The sequence below is a fragment of the Lithobates pipiens genome, unplaced genomic scaffold (assembly GCF_037356315.1).
Source record: "Lithobates pipiens isolate NorthernLeopardFrog02 unplaced genomic scaffold, aLitPip1_a1.2 Scaffold_16, whole genome shotgun sequence".
Taxonomy (NCBI): Eukaryota; Metazoa; Chordata; class Amphibia; order Anura; family Ranidae; genus Lithobates; species Lithobates pipiens.
Window position 1 is genome coordinate 341,900,385 of NW_027507748.1, and position 20,657 is coordinate 341,921,041.

Genomic DNA, 20,657 nt, shown 5'->3' on the forward strand with positions numbered 1-20,657 from the left:
TCACCTGAGGCCAGTCACTTCACTGGATATATGTGAGGGTTTACAACCACTTTAGCATCTAAAAAAGTGAAATACAGGCATACCTCACTTTTAAGTACACAATTTACTAAAGCTGGAAAGTGCAAAATTAGGCTCACGTCTGCTTAGAGACCAATGAGCTTCTAACCCTAGCTTGTTCAATTAAACTTTGGTAATAAAACCTGGAAGCTCATTGGTTTCTATGCAGAAGTGAGCCTGATTTTACACTTTCCAGCTTTAGTAAATAAACCCAATTGTGTACTTAAAAGTGGGGTATGCCTGTATAACTTTTGGATGGATTGACCTTTTTTTGCACCTTGGTTGAGGCAGAACAATAAAAAGAATGAATATGTATTCTGATAAATCCAACTTTATTTCATGTCTGTTTACTACATCAGCAACATGTTGTAAAGTAAAGTTTTGGAAGGTCAGTTAATCTGTAATAAAATGTTTTGGTTAAATAGGAATCCCCCAATCTGCTTCTGTGAGTTTTTGATCAGGAGCGGATACATTAAACTGGTTATTTGCTGTAATCTGCAGAATAGGGTATCACCTATGTTGGCAAACTTGATTAGTCGACAAAGAGAATGACCTTTTGCATGGTGCAAAATAAAGCACTTGCCTGAAATTTTCATTTTCACAATTAAATATACTGTATGAAAAATCATTCCCAAATTCTGTACAATCTTGCATATACTCTTTGTTTATAGAGGGTAAAATGAGCATTTGTATTTGTCATGGTCATTAACAATGCAACAGAGGGGACTTTGTAATATTCATATAGAGCATATAGAGCATCCTTGCATAAATGTATTTATTTTTTATTTTTATGTATCCTTTAAAAAATGAAATAGGAGCAATACAACCTCACTTACATGTTTGAATCTACTTAGCTGCCAGTTATTTATTTCTTGACAATGTAAAAAAAGTGGTCTCTTTACAAACCTTAGGAGTACACAGAGCCTAGTGAACTGTGTACTCTAAGGCCGCGTACACACGCGGGGACTGTTCGCTCAACTTTGTCCGTCAAACAGTTTCAGCGGACAGTCCGCTCAAAATTAGCATGGACGGACTTGCCCACACACGACGAACGAACAGTCCGCTGAAACCGTGCGCGATGACGTGAACGGCACGTACGACGGGACTAGAAAACGACGTCCTATACACTGCAATGCAAACTTCGGCGTGTAAATCCTTTCTGAGCATGCACGGAACTTAGTTTGACGAACAAGCCTACACACGAGGGGACTGTTCGCTGAAACAAAGTTTCAGCGGACAGTTTTTCGGAATTTCCGAAAAACGTTGTTCAGCAGACTGTTCGCTGAAACTGTCCGCTGAAAGCCCACACACGAGCGGACTGTCCGCCGAAACACTGTTCAGCGGACAAAGTTGAGCGAACAGTCCCCGCGTGTGTACGCGGCCTTATGCATCTCAATTTCCCTCTATGCCCCTTTGTGTTCTGGAATAGCAGACAAATTTGTATAACGTGGGCGTCAAAACATTCTTCTCTACCGTCAGTTTAAGCCCTTTCATTCTTATTCACTGCCAGTGACCTTTGTATATAGATGTTAGGACTTTTGGTACCCCTTGTTATTGGGTGGGGGAAGATTTAGACACTAGGCACTATGTACTTAAGATCTGTAAAAGATGACAGGTTCTCTCTATAAACTTTCAGGCACTGTTTTACCCTGTGATGAGAACAAAATGCCCTAATGAGAAGAAAAGCAAAGCAGCATTGCTGCCAACCAGCATTGGCAAAAGAAAATTTTGTTCATCTTTGGTACATTGTACCTCAGCATCTTCTCTTGAGCATACCTGATACTTAAAACAGGTACTATTGAGATGCTTTAGTTCCTTTAGTTCTGATGACATTTTCCTTTCTGTGGGCTCACATAAGCCACTGCTCTTTCTCCTTGTTAAAATGTTCTGCCCATTTCCTTGTAAGAACAAGGTAGAGATCTGACTGGTGAGGCAGGTAGTCTAGATAGAGACGAGTTGCTGTTTTCTTTGGCACAGCTTTCTCAATTTGGGTTCCTTCATGCCACTCATTGAAGGATGTGATAGACACTATTTCTGGACGAACAGTAAGTGCAGCCTGTAGAGCAGTCTCATAATACTTTCCATTGACTCTATTCCTGGTGTTGTGGTTGTTCCATGGTCTGATGCTGGTGTCTATGTACCCAGGTCCAACACTTGGAATAAACATAAGATTGTTGGTGTCACAAAAACTTTTGATTGTTTTCCAGTTCTGATGCGAGGAACCAAAAGAGAATCCATTGGAGGCAAAGTATGTGTAAATGCCATCGAAACCAGCTGTTAGGATATCATGCTTATGTCCTTCCTCTACCAACAAGCCAATGAAGACTGCATCATAAGCAGTGTTGCGAACTGAATGGGAACCAGTCACAGTGAGCAAGTTCGCCCAGGACTCAGGTGGTGTCAGATAGGAATCATAAATGTAGAAAAGTGGAAGGCTTTTGCTGGTACTTGTTTTATATCTGTAAAACGCTGCATGGGATCCAAAACTAAGAAAGAACAAAAGATAACCATGTTAGCCAATCAGCAAAAAACTATATCAAGGTAGTTACTGTAATGTCTCCATTCATACCTATGAACAGGTCACCCACAATTGGAACATGTAATTTACTGCCCTACCATATGAAGGAATGGAGATCGTGGTGCACATGCGCAACAGAAGCAGTGCACAGCTGGAAGACTTTTGAAGCAGTGACTGTGCAAGCCCCAGCAGGCCATACAAGGAATATCTCAAACGACTGGGAGGAGATAAAAAGAACAGCAATTCACACCAGAACACATTGTTGCCAATTGACATGTATTACATTTAACAGCCCATTCAAATGAAAGCCACATACCTTAACAAATGACAATATGTGGCAGGTTCAGTTTTCCGTAATTTGACACAGATGGCAAAAAAAACCATTGGTTTTAAACCTCCCCAACTCTATTCAAAATGAACAAAATAGGCTTTTGATATACATTATGATTAAAGATTCATATCTGGCTTCCTAACTTCATAACAGATCCCTAAAAATACAACATTGCAGTGTTGGCACTATGTTTGCTGCTCACTACTGTCACCTGTAAACATAGAAGCCCGGCTTGAGTATAACAGCGCATCTCTCTCAAAGACACTCATGGAATCCTCCCTGCCATGTACATCCCTATGACAGCAGAGGAGGGGGCAGGGGGTGTACATCCCTGAAATCTGCACTTGGTACATAGTGCACTCCTGAACCCTGCCCTCTGTATGTAGTACACTACTGAAGTCTGCTCTCTCCTAAAAGTTATTGTAAAGGTTCATTTTTTTTTTTTGTCATACTTACCTGCTCTGTGTAAGCGATTTGCACAGAGATGCCCCGATCCTCCTTTTCTGGGTGTCCTGGAAGCGCTCCTAGCTCCTCCTCTTCATCGAATGCCCCCATGGAAAGCCGCTTTCCATGGGGGCACTCGTGCGGGCATGCTCCCGAGTCTTGCTACTGCGTCCATTGACGCAGACAGCAGGACTTTGCCCTGCCCCTGGCTCCGTGTCATTGGATTTGATTGACAGCCGCGGGAGCCATTGGATATCAATCTGTCCAATGAGGACCCAAGACAGAGGGTGTAGCTACTGGGCTTGTTCTCGTCGCTAGAATGATCGGGTCCAGGTAAGAAAAAGGATAGCTCTGGGGGGCTGCTGCTGCGTAGAAGGTTTTTCACCTTGATGCATAGAATGCATCAAGGTGAAAAACCATGAGATTTTACAACTCCTTTAACCACCTCAATACAGTACACTTACACTCCCTTCCTGACCAGACCAATTTTCAGCTTTCAGCGCTCTCACAGCTTTTACTGACAATTACTCAGTCATGCAACACTGTACCCATATGAAACTTGCGTCCTTTTTTCCACGCAAATAGAGCTTTCCTTTAGTGGTATTTAATCACTAGTGTTTTTTTTTTTATTTTTTGTACTATAAATAAATAAAAAAACTTACATTGTGTGGAAAAAAGTGCCTTTTTCTTTGTTTCTGTCATAAAATTTTGCTAATTAGTAATTTTTCTTCATAAATTCTGGCCAAAATTTATACTGCTACATATCTTTGGTAAAAATAACCCACATTAGTGTATATTATTTGGTCTTTGTGAGAGTTATAGAGTCTACAAACTATGGCGCCAATCACTGAAAATTGATCACATCTGATCAGGCCTTCAGTACATGAGGTGTATCTCATTTCTTGAGACACTAACAAGTCAGGAAAATACAAATACCCCCCAAATGACCCCTTTTTACAAAGTAGATATTCCAAGGTATTAAGTAAGTAGCATGTTGAGTTTTTTTTTAAGTTGTCATTTTTTCCCACAATTCTTTGCAAAATGAAGATTTTTTTTTTTTTGTACAAAATTGTCATATTTTCAGGTTATTTCTCACACACAGCATATGCATACAACAAATTACACCCCAAAATACATTCTGCTACTCTTCTCGAGCATGGTGATACCACATGTGTGAGACATTTACACAGCCTGGCCACATACAGAGGACCAAAATTGAAGTAGCACCTTCAGGCTTTCTACGAGCAAAAATGACACATCTCATTTCACAACCACCTATTACAATTTTGAAGGCCCTGGAGTACCAGGACAATGGAATTGCCCACAAAATGACCCCATTTTGGAAAGCAAACACCCCAACGTATAATCTGTGAGGCATAATGAGTCTTTTGAATGGTTCATTTTTTTCCACACTTTCCAAAAACTTCTGGAAAAAAATGAACCATTCAAAAGACTCATTTTGTTTTACACAAAGTTGTCAATTTATAAGATATGTATATAGCAAAAATTACACCCCAAAACACATTCTGTTACTCCCGAGTATGGCAATACCACATGTGTAGGACTTTTACACAGCCTGGTCACATAGAGAGGCCGAACATTGAAGTAGTACCTTCAGACGTTCTAGGAGCATAAATGACACATCTCATTTCATTCCTACCCATCACAGTTTTGAAGGTCCAGGAGCACCAGGACAATGTAATTACCCACAAAATGACCCCATTTTAGAAAGCAAACACCCCAACGTATATTCTATGAGGCCTGGGCTGCAAATAGGTACTCGAGCACTCTGATGGGCTGCAGTTAGGTATTCGGGTACTCTGATGGGCTGGTGACAGGTACTTGAGTACTCTGATGGGCTGCAGTTAGGTACTCGGGTACTCTGATGGGCTGGTGACAGGTACTTGAGTACTCTGATGGCCTGGTGACAGGTACTCGGGTACTCTGATGGCCTGGTGACAGGTACTCGGGTACTCTGATGGCCTGGTGACAGGTACTCAGGTACTTATATGGATTGTGACAGGTACTCGGGTACTCTGATGAATTGTGACAAGTACTCGGGTACTCAGATGGACTGTGACAGGTACTCGGGTACTCTGATGGATCGTGACAGGTACTCGGGTACTCTGATGGACTGTGACAGGTACTCGGGTACTCTGATGGACTGTGACAGGTACTCGGGTACTCTGATGGGCTGTGACAGGTACTCGGGTACTCTGATGGGCTGTGACAGGTACGCGGGTACTCTGATGGGCTGTGACAGGTACTCGGGTACTCTGATGGGCTGTGACAGGTACTCGGGTACTCGGATGGACTGTGACAGATACTCTGATGGACTGTGAGTGACAGGTACTATGATGGGTGGTGACAGGTCTTCTTTATTGGCGGGGGTCAATCAGTGTGATTGGTGTACACTGTAAGCCTTAACGAGATGTTACCGCAATCTCCTCCTCACACACTGATCGTGTGTAACATCTCGTTACTGCAGTTTGTTTACATTTAGTGATCGGCTGTGAAACGATCACAGCCAATCACGTGGGTAAACAGCCGGCCATTGGCTGTTTACCAGTATCGATGATGAGCAGTGTTCCCACCAATGTGAAATCGCACGCACGCGCCATGCACAGTGGGGGTGTAACCATCTGTGATCGTGGCTGTTCACCCCCCTCAGGGGCGAGCGGTGTCTCCGTGACACACCGCCACCGGAGGAACAGGGATGAGCGCACACGATCACGCGCATTCCCTGTTTAAATGCGAGGCCGTCATAGGACGGCCTCCCACCACAAGAGCCGTGCGGCCTGGCCATCATTTGACAGCCGGCGGTCTTGTACTCTGTATGTAGTGCAATCCTAAACCATGCACTTTTACATACCACACTCTCTGCACTTTGTACATACCACACTCCTGAACTCGGCACACTGTACGTAGTGCACTTCTGAACCCTGCACTGTGTACATAATGTACACCGGAACTCGGCACTCTGTACGTACTGTACACCTGAACTCTGCACTCTGTACGTACAGCACTCCTGAACTCTGCACTCTGTACATACTGTACTCCTGAAGCCTGCATTCTGTATATACTGTACTCCTAAACCCTGCACTCTGTACGTACTGTACTCCTGAACCCTGCACTCTGTAGTACTGTACTCCTGAACCCTGTACTCTGTACATACTGTACTCCTGAACCCTGCACTCTGTATGTACTGTACTCCTGAACTCTGCACTCTGTACATACTGTGCTCCTGAACCCTGCACTCTGTACATACTTTACTCCTGAACCATGTACTCTGTACGTGCTGTACTCCTGAACTCTGCACTCTGTACATACTGTGCTCCTGAACCCTGCACTCTGTATGTACTGACCCTCCTACTTACTGTTCAGTTTGGCCACTCCCACTATCTGATGCAGTGTGGGGGGGTTGTAATTTAGTTCCAAAGTTCTGCTAATAATTATTACAGTATAATAATACTAGACCATGATAATCTCTTTTTTAATTTAGGACTATAACATAGACTATCCTATATATATTTAAAAAAGAAAAAATAAATAAATCTCACGTTTTAAAATGAACTTATTTTGAGAAACTCAGATGTGCTCAATCATACTCCTATCTACAAGATATAAAAATCTTTATTAGCTTAAAGGAACCGTGCTTTCCCCACTAACTAAATGGGACAAATACCTAAATTGTACCACAGACAAACAAAAAAGATCTTAAATTTAAAAAAAAGAAACTATCAAAACTACTATTTGGCGCAAGGTCGCAGGTGTTATGTCAGGCTCTTGCAGACTGTCAGTACAGCTGTACCTCAGTTTAGGAAGATAAATGAACTACAAGAGTGCTCACTGGCGCCCTCGTAGTTCATTGATAAGTACAAGCCGTCTGCCGCAATGGAAGATGGTACTTGTAGTCTGTTAATTCTCAGGAAACTGAATTAATGATGTGGCCATGTGGGTAGAGCACTGCATGGGTGCGCTGTAAATGAATTGTGACAGCATGTGTGGTTAGAGGATCCCCCACCCACTGTCACAATGGGGCATTGAGACAGGGTGCCGGCAGGTGCTTTAGTAACTTGTTATATGTGACTCCCTGAATATGGGTGTACTATGTAACATGTTACTAAAGGTAAACATATCCTTATTTCCCCTATTATATCCATAGTCTGGATGCAGGTGAGCTTTATATTAAGAGCTAGTTCACAGCACAATCTCTGTGTTCAGTAAGTATTACCATGTGGCCATTTACACACATTTTTAATGTGTTTTTGGTGCATTTGTAATGCATTAAAGTGGAGTTGCCCCCCAAAAAATAAAACCACTTAAAAATCTTTAAAAAAATCAAAAAAAAATAATTGGCAAAAAAAAAAATTTTTACTCACCTCTAAATACCGGTTGCTAGGGGGTCCCTCGTAGTCTGCCTTCTTCATTGCCCGGGCTGGTGACATCACTTCCCCTCGCGCCGCACATTCACCTGGGACCTGTCACGTGTCCCAGGTGACTGTACGGCGTATCACGGCGCCCTGCGCCGCTCGCGCATGCGCAGTGGGTGCCCGGCTGTGAAGCCACAGCCGGGTGCCCACAGTATGCATGACGGCGCCGCGAGCGGAGCGGGGAGCGAGGGGGGGGCTTCGTTCCCCCGCATCGCTGGAACCCGGGACAGGTAAGTGTCCGATTATTAAAAGCCAGCAGCTGCAGTATTTGTAGCTGCTGACTTTTAATTTTTTTTTTTTAGGGGGTACCCCACTTTAAAGTGCTTGTCCATGCATTCTAGTACACAAAAAAAAAAGAAAGGTTCTGTACTGTTTTGAGAAGCATCGGAACGGAACACAGTGGTGTGAACCAGGTGATTGGAAAACAATGATTTTACTGTGTTAAGAAGGCAAAAAATGCACCTGGTGTACACAAGCCTATAAAGTCCTTGTTCTGCTTTATTTTATAAATTGTTAATAATTATCTGTGCCAAATATAAAACCTAACCCAATGGGTCAAATTATTCCTTTGATATGAAAAAGCAGCATCATCCACATATCTGTAACCATCTGATAACCACCGGTAATCATCTGATATTCTTGTAATTTTCATAATTTAATTTTGCATTGCAACAAACAGTTTTTTTCCCTGACTTTATAACAGTCACATTCTGCTTTATACATTATTGCTGTCATTTTCATTTATTCTATTGCGAGCGCTCAGTGAAGTGGAGAGTACAGTGTTATAATAATGCAAATGTTACAAAACACATAAAATGTGTTTGAAGCAGGTGGATTCAGTATGTCAACCTTTATTGTGTTTTTTATACCTGTTTGTAAATTTTTGTGTCTTTTAGGCTGCATTTACATCTCTGCGTCATGTGAACGAGTGCTTTTTTGTGTGTTTCTGTTCGCTCATTTTTTTTCCTGCTTAGCGTTTGACGTACATTTTTGTGTGCGTCTTCTGGCTGTCTCAAGTGTGAAGCAGATTTTTTGTTAGTTCCACTTTTGCAAATAGAGTGTTAGACTTGTGATTAAGTCATTTTTTTATCTTACACATATTTTACCACCCAACTATCTTCAAAAATAACTGTATTATAGCTCTATTTATTAAATAGAAATGTGAAAGTTTTCCTATAGAATCCATTAAAACAAATTGGGTGTAGCAGAAAGATTTTTTATTTTTTTTGCATTGAAGCTTGGAAAATAAAAGAGACTGTAGTTGGTGGATATGGTATCACCAGCTCTTGTACTTTTCTTCATTTCTCAGCATCCCCAACAACAAAAAGAAAACTCTTCTCAAAATCTCCCTTCCTGCCCTGTTGTTAGAGAATACCCTTAGCCTTTCTTTTAACTTTACTGGCCGTATAATTATTTCAGATTTTTGATGCTGAAAGCGGTACAATTATTTTGCATGGAAATTTGGCGTTTTATATTGTAGTCCTGTAATTCTTAGAAATAACCCTCTTAAATCTGTCCAAACCAGAGTCTAATAGACATCCCGGGTATGATAAAGTTTGAAAAACAAAATTATAAATTAAAATATAATAAATAACTATAAATAATTATACCAAATAATAATATAATAATAATAAAAAATGTTCAATAATGTAATCAAATCAAAAACACAGAAATTTTCTCAGTTGCAGAATTGTCACTGTCATTACTTTTCAGTATTTGTATTGATGACGGATCTCCCCACAAATCACTATCGCTCAATTCTGCGAGTGATTCTAATTTATTATCGCTGTTTTCTAGTTGGTCTAAAACCACTTTTGATGTAAAGGGACAGTTTTGGTTGCTATGGACAATCTCCAGTTTCCAGGCAGAAAGAACAGTTTTTATAATATAAAACTAAATGCAGGGGACTGGACAGACCACTAGGGACAGAAGGGATGTGAAATAATTACATACAGAATACACACAATATATGTATGTAATGTGTGTGTTTCACTTTTTGAATTTGGCACTGTTCTCCATCCCCGTGCGTACGCTCGCAGGGAACGGAGCTTGGCTTCGTGATAGATCGAGCGGAGGATGAGCCGCTCACACAGCGGAGGGACATCGCTGGATCCAGGGGACAAGGTAAGCATACACATCCTGGATCCTGCGATACAATCCCGAGTCTGGCTCAGGGTTACCGCTAATGGTACTGAATTTTCACCCTGAGCCAGACTCGGGAATACCACCGGAGGGGTAAATGTACCACTCTCTCATAGAATAGCCCCTCTTTTCTCTAGAGTTCTCTTAGAACCACTTTTTTCTCAAACTGAATCAATACCAGGGACACTGGAACATCATGACACTTCTCCTCTGAAGGACAATATAACCATAGGCTGTAAAACTCATTCTCAAAAGGGTTAAAAATCTATAACTTAGCATTTTTGGAGGTATAACTTTAATAAAAAAAATAATAGTCAAATAAACAGACTTACTTGTCAATTATGTATTTAATGTTATCATGAAGTGTACGATCATCACGTCCTTTATACGGCTGAATGTGAAATGCTACCTGAAAAAAGTAGATCACATAAAGAACATTTTATGTATACAACAATAAAATTATTGAATTTGTCTTAATAAATAAAAGAACTCATAGTGGAAGAAATATCATCATTGACACACATTTTCTAACCCAGAACAAGTATTAAAGTGTTACTAATCCCAGGAACCTGCATTCACTATATCTGGTCTCCCACAGTATACACAACATGAAAATGTATTTATTTTGATAAATATTAACTGCTAAATACCTTTTCTCATCAGCAGTATATAGCAGTCTTGTGACTTCTATCAGTGTCTAGTTGAAGCTTGTAGGAGGAGTTTTCATTCTCCTCTGCCTGTCCTATGAAGGCTGCAGGATCCCTGCCCCTCTGTCTGGACAGTGCTGATTGGCCCTGTGCTGATCACACACACCTTCCCAAGAAAGTAAAAAAACTCTCTAGCAATACACACAAAACTGAGCATGTGGAGAGTGACTCCAAAGGCTCTGTTCTATCAGGAGATGGATTGGGGACAGTGGAAAAAGGGGGGGATCAGAGAAGACAGGATCAAACAGCCTTTTTACACAATGCAGAGGATTAACCCCTTAGGTTCTACAGTGAGTATAACAAGCATGCTTTGCTGCATATACAGACTGATTTTACTGTTGTGGGTATAGTGATACTTTAATTTAGAAAGTCCTACATGCAAGTTCCTGGTCACTGAGTTACTAAATAGTAAAACTATAAACATAGGGGTTGATTTACTAAAACTGGAGAGTGCAAAATCTGGTGCAGCTCTACACAGAAACCAGCTTCCATATTTTGTTGCCAGAGCTGAATTGAACAAGCTGAAGTTAGATCCTGATTGGCTACCATGCACAGCTGCACCCAATTCTGGAGCGCAATAGTAAGAGTCACAGATTGTACTTGAAAAATGCCCAGTAATTTGCATAAAACATGAATATACTGTGTACACTGTATATAATATAAAATATCATGTTTTGTGTGCAAAGAATAAAGCAAAAGGTCTAATGCAAAAAGATTTCTCACATATCAATCTTCTATCATCTCAATTCAGTTCTCCATGTCAATGCAATCACAAGCAACCATAGAATTTCTTCTTTCTTTGTGATCTTCACCCTAACTGTGTCCAAATCAAACAATAATCTGTGGACGCCTTCACCTCCATGCCCCATCCATCCTTGGATAGAAACACCAGATAGATTTGACCTTTTTTTTCAGAAAGGTCATGAAACATTTAGCGTCAGTTCACACCACATGAAGTCCAGTGCATTTTTTTTCTGTATCAAAAATGCATGAAAAGTAGGTTATATGGTTTCCAATGGCATAGTTCACATCAGTGCAGTCATGTCCAGGGATTTCCAGCTCCAGAAAAAAAGTAGAACATGCTGCATTTTCCTGCACTGGACTGTACTGAAACGCAATAAAACACATCAAAAATGCATCGGACTGCATTAGAATGCATTAAAAATGAATAAAAATACACTGGACCCTAGTACAGTGAAAAAAAAACAAGGAATATAGAATGCTTCCAAAGATGTTTCAGAAACACAAAAAAATGCATTGGAACGTGCACGCATTAAAAATGTGCATGCAGAAACGCATCTGGAATGAATCTGGAATGCGTTCTTGTGGTGTGAACCGGCCCTTAATCAATTCCCCAAGCTAGGATCTTGTGCCAGGCCCCGCCACCCCCCCCCCCCTCACCCCCCCACACACACTCATTGAGAAATGCCATAATTCTGAGGGAACAAAGATCTACATAGTATAAAACCCCTTTTTTATTTACCTAAAACAAAGTGAAATGCACCTTTATATAAAAGCGCTGTAGCCAGTAAAAACGATAACAGCTCAATTGGCTTGCTTTTACAATTAAACCTATGCACATTATCCCCTAACACCCATATTGGCAATATTGCAACACAAATATTACCATATTAAGAGGCTCACATAAACAGTACATTAACCCACCCATCTACTGGACCAATACAAAACACAAGTTACGTATCCTAAACCCCTATTATAATTCAGGCACAGTTCATCTTATAACTATATATATATATTTAGAACTCATAAAACTATACAGATCTCTATGGATGTAGAATGAGGACATGTCATGTCAGAAAATGTCATATATACAGTGGGGAAATTTTTTTTTTGATCCCCCGCAGATTTTGTAAGTGTGCCCACGTACAAAGAAATGAAGGGTCTATCATTTTTATCATAGATGTATTTTAAATGATAGAGACAGAATATCAACCAAAAATCTGAAAGATAAGGCATTTCTTGTAGTTAGTGACCAGGTTTACACACATCTCAGGAGGGATTTTGGTCCACTCTTCTTTACAAATCTTCTCTAAATCCTTAAGGTATCTTGGCTGTCTCTTGGCAGCTCGAAGTTTCAGCTTCCTCTATACATTTTCTATAAGATAAGGGTCTGGAGATTGGCTGGGTCACTCCATAACCTTAATGTGCTTCTTCTTGAGCCACTCCTTTGTTGCTTTTGGCGGTATGTTTTGGGTCATTGTCACGCTAAAAGACCCATCCATGAACCATCCTCAGTGTTCTGGCCGAGGTAAGAAGGTTCTCATCCAAGATTTTCTAATAAATGGCCCCATCCTTTGGCCCCTCAATGCGGCAAAGTTGGCCTGTACCTTTAGCAGGGAAGCAGTCCCAAAGCATAATGTTTCCACCTCCATGCTTGACTGTAATGATGAGGTTCTTAGGGTCATAGTCAGCATTTTTCTTCTGCCAAACAGCAGCGAGTCCCCCTCCTCAAAAAGGCACATGTACAGTCATGCCAATGAACATCTAAATGATTCAGAGAAGGATTGTGAGAAAGTGCTGTGGTCAGATGAGACCAAAATTTAGCCATACATGTACTGTATATAATTGGTTGCTAAGGAGGGAGGAGGGGACCGTCCTTAACAACCGATGAGTCATCAGCTGTCAGCGGTCTTCCCTGCTGAATGTAAAAAAAAAAAAGGATTGCTGGCAAAAAACAAAACGTTGTGGGTTCCCCCCAGGTCCATCACAGGCCCTTGGCCCTTAGGTCTAGTATGGATTCGAAGGGGACCCCCCCCCCCCACACAAAAATTAAAAAAAAAAAATGGTATGGGGTCCCCCCAAAATACACACCAGACCCTTATCCGAGGATGCAGTCCAGCAGGTTAGAAAAGGGAGGGGATGAGTGAGCATCACCCCCGAACCATACCAGGCCACATGCCCTTACCATGAAGGGGTGGGTGCTTTGGGGCAGGGGGAGGGCTCTGTTGATGGAGACAAGGGCCTCTTCCCAACAACCCTTGCCTGGCGGTTGTCAGGGTCTGCAGACGGGGGGGCTTATCAGAATCTGGAAGCCCCCTTTAACAAGGAGGCCACCAGATCCCGGCCCCCCACTATGTGAATGAGTATGAGGTACATTGTACCCCTACCCATTCACCATAAAAAAGTAGTGTAGTGTGAAAAAATACAGTAGACAGTTTTTGACAAGTCTTTTATGAAAAATATCTTCTTCTTTCACCACTACTTCCTCTGTTCTTCCTCCATTTTCTCCTGCTGCTTCCTCCTCCGGGGTTCCCTCTTTCTCCTGCTTCTTCTTCCGCTCTTTGTCTTTCTCCTGTCTTCTTTGTCTGGTGTTCTTCTTCCTCTGCTACTGCTTCCGCCGACGACCCTCCTCCGTTGCTGTGTCCCGCTGATCTGTCCGCGCCGATTGTCAAGCATTTCTTGGGGGCATTGCAATCAGTGGGATGAGCATCAGAGGAGGGTCTTCGGCGGGAGTGGTGGTAGAGGAAGAAGAACTCCGGAGGCAAGGAAGACAGGAGAAAGTAGAAGAGCACAAGAAGAAGCGGGAGAAGGAGAAGCCTGGAGGAGGAAGTTGCGGGAGAAGATGGAGGAAGACCAGAGGAAGAAGTGATGAAAGAAGAAGATATTTTTCTGGTTCAATAAGTTTTATTGCAAAAGTATTTAAACATACAACAGTATCAGGCACCTAGTTTGTCCACGCAGGGGCTGAAACTGGCGCATAAGAGACAAGAACAACAAAAGAAAATACAACAAAAACCGAGGAGGGCAGTCTTCTAGTTAACATTCATGGAAATCCTGGGTGCAACTTTTATAATTTGGGGTGACCCTCCAAAGTGCAGGAAAGGCCAGGACATAACATGTTGGCTATGCATAAAGTTCGCTTTAGACCTTTTTGGTAGTAATCAAAAAGGGGCTAGGAGCCCTGGTAAGAGAGTAGGAGCAGAGAGAAGTAAAAAGGAGAAGAGGAGAATGAGAGAAAGTGGGAAGGGGGAAAGGGAACAAGAGGGAGGGGGCCCGGGATCATCCAGGAAACCAGTCAGAGTCAATCTATACTGGCCTGAGGAAGTTCGGGGAAGGCATAAGCAAGCCAAGGCTCCCAGACTTTAAGGAACTTGACATGAGTGTCTTTGAGAATACTAGACATTTGTTCATTGACCATCATGGATGTCAGGCGGTTTTTCACATCCTGAAAGGGGACTGAGGTTTTTTCCAAGCATGGGCAATTGTCCGCTTGGCCACTATGAACAAGTAGGTTTCCAATTTCTGCTGACAAGCAAACAAACCCGGTATAGGGCAGTGTAATAGTGCAAATTTGGCTTCTTTACAGACATTTAAATGAAACAAAGAAAACAACAGCCCAAACACTCTGGACCAGAACCCCACTATTCGCGGGCAGGCCCACCAGGTGTGAATTATATCCCCACGATGGCCACATCCCCGGAAGCAGCAATCGTTTGAGGTGGAGTTAGCATGGGCAGTACGTGTTGGAGCCCAATACCACCGCATTAGCACTTTAATACTGCTATCTTGGAAGCAGCATACAAAGGAACACTTGGCTACGGAAGACCAGGCCTTGCTCCTGTCCGCTGGGAAAGAAGAAGATATTTTTAATAAAAGACTTGTCAAAAACAGTCTACTGTATTTTTTCACACTACACTACTTTTTTTGGTGAATGGGTAGAGGTACAATGTACCCCATACTCATTCACATAGGGGGAGGGTGGTATCTGGGGACCCCCTTGTTAAAGGGGGCCTCCAGATTCTGATAAGACCCTGACAAACACCGGGCAAGGGTTGTTGGGAAGAGGCCCTTGTCCCCTTCAAAATGGGGGCAAAGTGCTTTGCCCAAAGCATCCCCCCCATGTTGAGGGCACGCTCATCCCCTCCCTTTTGTGATGTGGTATGGACCTGGGGGGGGGGGCAAATAGTTTTTTTAAACAATTTTTTCCCGGACCCTCCTTATCAACCAGCTATATAAAGTGTAAAAAAATTGCGGTAAAAACGCATTTCCAAAAATACGGCAAGTACCACACTGCAGAAACGCTCAAAAGCAAAATGCATAGATGAGAATCAAGCCTTAGAGAAGATCTGTAAAGAAGAGTGGACCAAAATCCCTCCTGAGATGTGTGCAAACCTGGTAACTAACTACAAGAAATGCCTTACCTCTGTGCTTCCCAACAAGGGTTTCTCCACCAACTACTAAGTCATGGTTTGCTCGGAGATCAAATACTTATTTTACTCACTGAACTGCAACTTCATTTATAGCATTTATTTTATGTTTTTTCTGGATCTTTGGTTTATATTCTGCCTCTACAATTTAAAATACACCTATGAAAAAAATGATTTTTTCATAGGTGTACTGTGAGAAGAAGGAGCCCCTCTCTCATATTATTTCTAAAATATATGTTTTACTAGTCTCTCCTTTGGAGGATATTGTTATAAAGAGTTTGGATAAATGGGAAAGAGATCTTGGACAAACCTTTACCCCGGCCCAACGTAAGAAAATAATACATTTGACTTTTAAATCATCCAGATGTGTTAAGATACAGGAATTAAATTATAAAGTATTAATGCGTTGGTATTATACTCCATCACGAATGCATACTTTTTTCTCAGAGTTATCGGATAGGTGTTGGAGGTGCGGTAAGGAGAGAGGCACTATTGTCCATATTTTTTGGCAATGCCCAGTGATTAGACAGTTTTGGGAAGAGGTTCGGAAAATCTCTCAATTGTTTACTGAATATCATCTTGAGGAAGATCCGGCCTTTTTTCTATTACAATGTACAAACATCCCATTAGAGAGATACAAGAACTCAATGCTATGTCACTTGGTGAATGCAGATAAAAGCTGCATCACCATTTGTTGGAAAGAAACGGGTTCTCCACGAATCTCGCAATGGTTAAATAAAGTAAGGAAAATTGGGATCTTGGAGAGTCTGATTCCTATGCCTCCCGAGGAAAGGGAAGTTATAGCGCAAGTCTGGGCCCCATGGGAAATATTTTTACAGTCAGAGGAGGGGAAGAGGCTGATTGGAGAGGAAACTGAGGACTAAATCAAATGGCTGAGTGATGTAAACCCTACCTATTGGAAGGGCGATGTCGGACTCCTCCTCTCTTCTCCCTCTTCCCAATCCTCTTTCTGCTTTATTCTTCTCCCTCCCCCCCCCCCTTTTTTTTTTCCCCAAGGAGAAGGTTGGGAATCGTTGAGGGGAATTGATACGGTATTGATACCGTACGGATAGTGTTTTGTTTGTTTATAAAAATGGCAAGATATGGTTATCAGAAAGTGTTTCTTATGTATAATTGTTGTTAACAACCTACGTATTGTTTTGTTCTTGCAAAGAAATAAAGAATTAAAAAAAAAAAAAAAAATCAAAAAATGATAGACTCTTTGTTTCAGGCAAACTTACAAAATCTGCAGGGGATCAAATATTTAAATAAATAAATAAATAAAAAAGTACAAATAAAGATACAAATAATAATATAAACTTTATAAAGTATGCTGAATGCTCAGCCAGTCATACCTACATATAGGATAGAAAGCAATTCAGATCTGATTGTACATTTAAACCTTTTGGCTGCATTGTATTGTAGTGTGCAAAAGGTACGTGTGAAAACATGCTATAAGTTAAGAATTATTTTAGAAATAGAAGTGTTCATAGTTAATTTTTTATCAAATAACAAATTTGAAAGTAATTAAACAGAAGAAAAATCTAAATCAAATCTATATTTGGTGTGACCACCCTTTGCCTTAAAAACAACATTAATTCTTCTAGGTACACTTGAACACAGTTTTTGAAGGAACTCAGGGGTAGGCTGTTCCAAACATCTTGGAGAACTAACCACAGATCTTTTGTGGATGTAGGCTGCCTCAAATTCTTCTGCCTCTTCATGTAATTCCAAACAGACTTGATGATGTTAAGATCAGGGCTCTGTGGGGGGCAAACCATTTCTTCCAGGACTTCTTGTTTTTTACACTGAGATAGTTCTTAATGGCATTGGCTGTATGTAAAATAAATTTGGGGCCAACCATACGCCTTCCTGATCATATGGCATGATGGATTAGTATCTACCTGTATTTCTCAGGTAGGAGGACACCACTGATCGTGACCAAATCTCCAACTCCATGTGCAGAAATGCAGCCTTCCACCATGCTTCACTGTTGCCTGCAGACACTCATTGTACCTCTCTCCAGCCCTTCCACAATTTAATTGCCTTCTGCTGCAGCCCAATATTTAAAATTTGGCTCATCAGTCCAGAGCACCTGCTGCCAATTTTCTGAGTTGCTTAGCCTTTTTCCATGTTGGAGGTATGGCTTTTTGGCCAAAATTTTTCCATGAAGACCACTTCTGGCTAGACTTCTTTGGGATTCTTGGGTCCCACTAGTTTCCGCCAGATCTGTGCTGATAGCACTATTGGACATCTTCTGATGTTGGAGAGAAGTAAACAGAAAGATTGATGTGTCTTTCATCTGCTGCTTTCAGTTTCCTTGGCTGACCACAACATCTATGGTCCTCAAAGTTGCCTGTTTCCTTGTGCTACTTCAAAAGAGCTTGAAACCCCAATCTGCTTTGAAATTGCCTGGGAGAGACCTTGCTGCTGTAGTATAACCAACTTGTGTCTTGTTGTTGTGCTCAGTCTTGCTATAGTGTATGACCTGTGACAATAAACTGTCTACCACAACGTTACCTAAGTAGCAGATTTTGGTTGTTCCTCGCCCAGTTTTAAGATTCCTATACAGCTGTTTCTGGTTCATTTAATGACTGTGTTTCAACATACACATGAAATCTATGATCATTAGCACCTGCTTGGTATAATTGATTTAATAATGCACTGGACTCTAATCTTACAAAATTCCTAATGTTGTGCAAGTGTATAAAGTGTGCAAGTGTAAGAGCTCATTTTTAGATTTTTCTTCTGTTTGCTCACTATGCATTTTGTAAATTGATAAAAATAAACAAAATATATATTTTAGAGAACATTCGTACTTTACAGCATTTCGTACACCTGCCTAAAATGTTTTTGCAGTACTGTTCCTTTGGGTTAAAATCACTGAAGGCCCCAAATAAACATTAATGACAGTTACCTTTATGTTGTATCTGTGGGCAGCTTCCAGAACCAGAGGCACCAGGTTTTCCACTGACTCCCCATTTTCATCTGCTGTTCCTGGTGGATACCAAGACAGTACCAATACTCCTACAAGAAATATAGAATTGAAGAATAAATATAGTTAAAGAACTACTGTTATATTACAAGGGTGAAATCATTCAGACTCAAAGTGATGAACTCCTCACGAATTCTGGAATATTTTAATCTCATAGTTACACTGGATGATATTGCTGATAAAACTCTGGATTCATGTAGTTGTTTTTTTTCTAAAAGAAGAAAAGATTGATCGCACACTTGAATCCAAAAGATGCTGTAGAAATTTCTTTATTGTCATTTTGTAAACAAGCACAGCTCTTTTCGTGTGAAACATATCAACTGATCATCATTGCAATTTTGTCTGGCTCATGACAATAAATAAATTTCTACAGCATCTTTTGGATTCAAGTGTACGATCAATCTTTTCTTCTCTTCTTGATGTTACCTACGGTGATGAGCCGGGATTAGCACCTTGGATCAGGTGTGTCCATTTTTTGCCTGAAGTGGTTCTGTTCTGTTTCCTGTTTTTTTTTCAATTTTTTTTTAAAAAGGAATATGTCCCATAAAAATACTATTAACCAGCCAACAGATTTGTAGTGAGCGGTACATGATGAAAATGTATAAGCTATCCCATTGCAAAGAAATACAGTATCTCCCAAAAGTGAGTACACCCCTCACATTTTTGTAAATATTCTATTATATCTTTTCATGGGACAACACTGAAGAACACTTTAATGTAAAGTAGTGAGTGTACAGCTTGTATAACAGTGTAAATTTGCTGTCCCCTCAAAATAACTCAACACACAGCCATTAATGTCTAAACCGCTGGCATCAAAAGTGAGTACACCCCTAAGTGGAAATATCCATATTGGGCCCAAAGTGTCAATATTTTGTGTGGCCACTTTTTTTTCCAGCACTGCCTTAACCCTCTTGGGCATGGAGTTCATTAGGGCTTCACAGGTTGCCACTGGAGTTCTCCTCCACTCCCAATGACGATATCACAGAGCTAGTGGATGTTAGAGACCTTGCACTCCTCCACCTTCCGTTTGAGGATGTCCCACAGATGCTGAATAGGGTTTAGGTCTGGAGACATGCTTGGCCAGTCCATTACTTTTACCCTCAGCTTCTTTAGCAAGGCTGTGGTCGTCTTGGAGGTGTGCTTGGGGTCCTTATCATGTTGGAATACTGCCCTGCAGCCCAGTCTCTGAAGGGAGGGGATCATGCTCTGCTTCAGTGTGTCACAGTACATGTTGACATTCATGGTTCGTTCATTGAACTGTAGCTCCCCATTGTCAGCAGCACTCATGCAGCCCCAGACCATGACACTCCCACCACCATGCTTGACTGTAGGCAAGACACACTTGCCTTTGTACTCCTCACCTGGTTGATGCCACAAACACTTGACACCATCTGAACCAAATAAGCTTATGTTGGTCTCATCAGAGCACAGGAAGTGGTTCCAGTATTCCATGTCCTTAGTCTGCTTGTCTTCAGCAAATTGTTTGTGGGCTTTCTTTAGAAGAGGCTTCCTTCTAGGATGATGCCATGCAGACCAATTTGATCCTGCTAGTGGTGCCTACGGCTTCGCAGCTGCCCGCTACAACAGATATGACGGCTCCAGTCCTCCCAGGGTCTTCAGGGGAGTGGCAGGTTAGAAAGGAAAAGGGGACCACCCAGGGGGAGTCATCATCTTTCAACTGGGTGCGTCTGGGGGATGCTGCTGAGTGCAAAGTTTATATGTGCTATGAGGGCCTCTTAGGGTCTCATTTGAAAGCGGAGATTAGGGAGAAGATTTGGAAAGGGGACTACTTAGAGATTTTTTCACTGCTGCCGCTGGAAAAGTTTAACCTGGATAAGTTTAAACCTGATGAGAGTAAAAAA

General features: G+C 41.4%; 1 protein-coding gene across 2 annotated transcripts in view; it reads right to left on the reverse strand.

Moving 5' to 3' along the window:
- Positions 1–372: 372 nt before the first annotated feature.
- The window catches only part of MANEAL (mannosidase endo-alpha like), a 59,277-nt gene continuing 38,992 nt past the window's right edge, over positions 373–20,657 (reverse strand). For both annotated transcript variants that reach the window (XM_077481821.1, XM_077481820.1), the window contains 3 exons: positions 18,718–18,827; positions 10,258–10,334; positions 373–2,543 (listed from right to left, as the gene is read on the reverse strand). In XM_077481821.1, the coding sequence (XP_077337947.1) occupies positions 1,907–2,543; positions 10,258–10,334; positions 18,718–18,827 (824 nt within the window). In that variant the 3' untranslated portion in view covers positions 373–1,906. The remainder of the gene's footprint in view (positions 2,544–10,257; positions 10,335–18,717; positions 18,828–20,657) is intronic.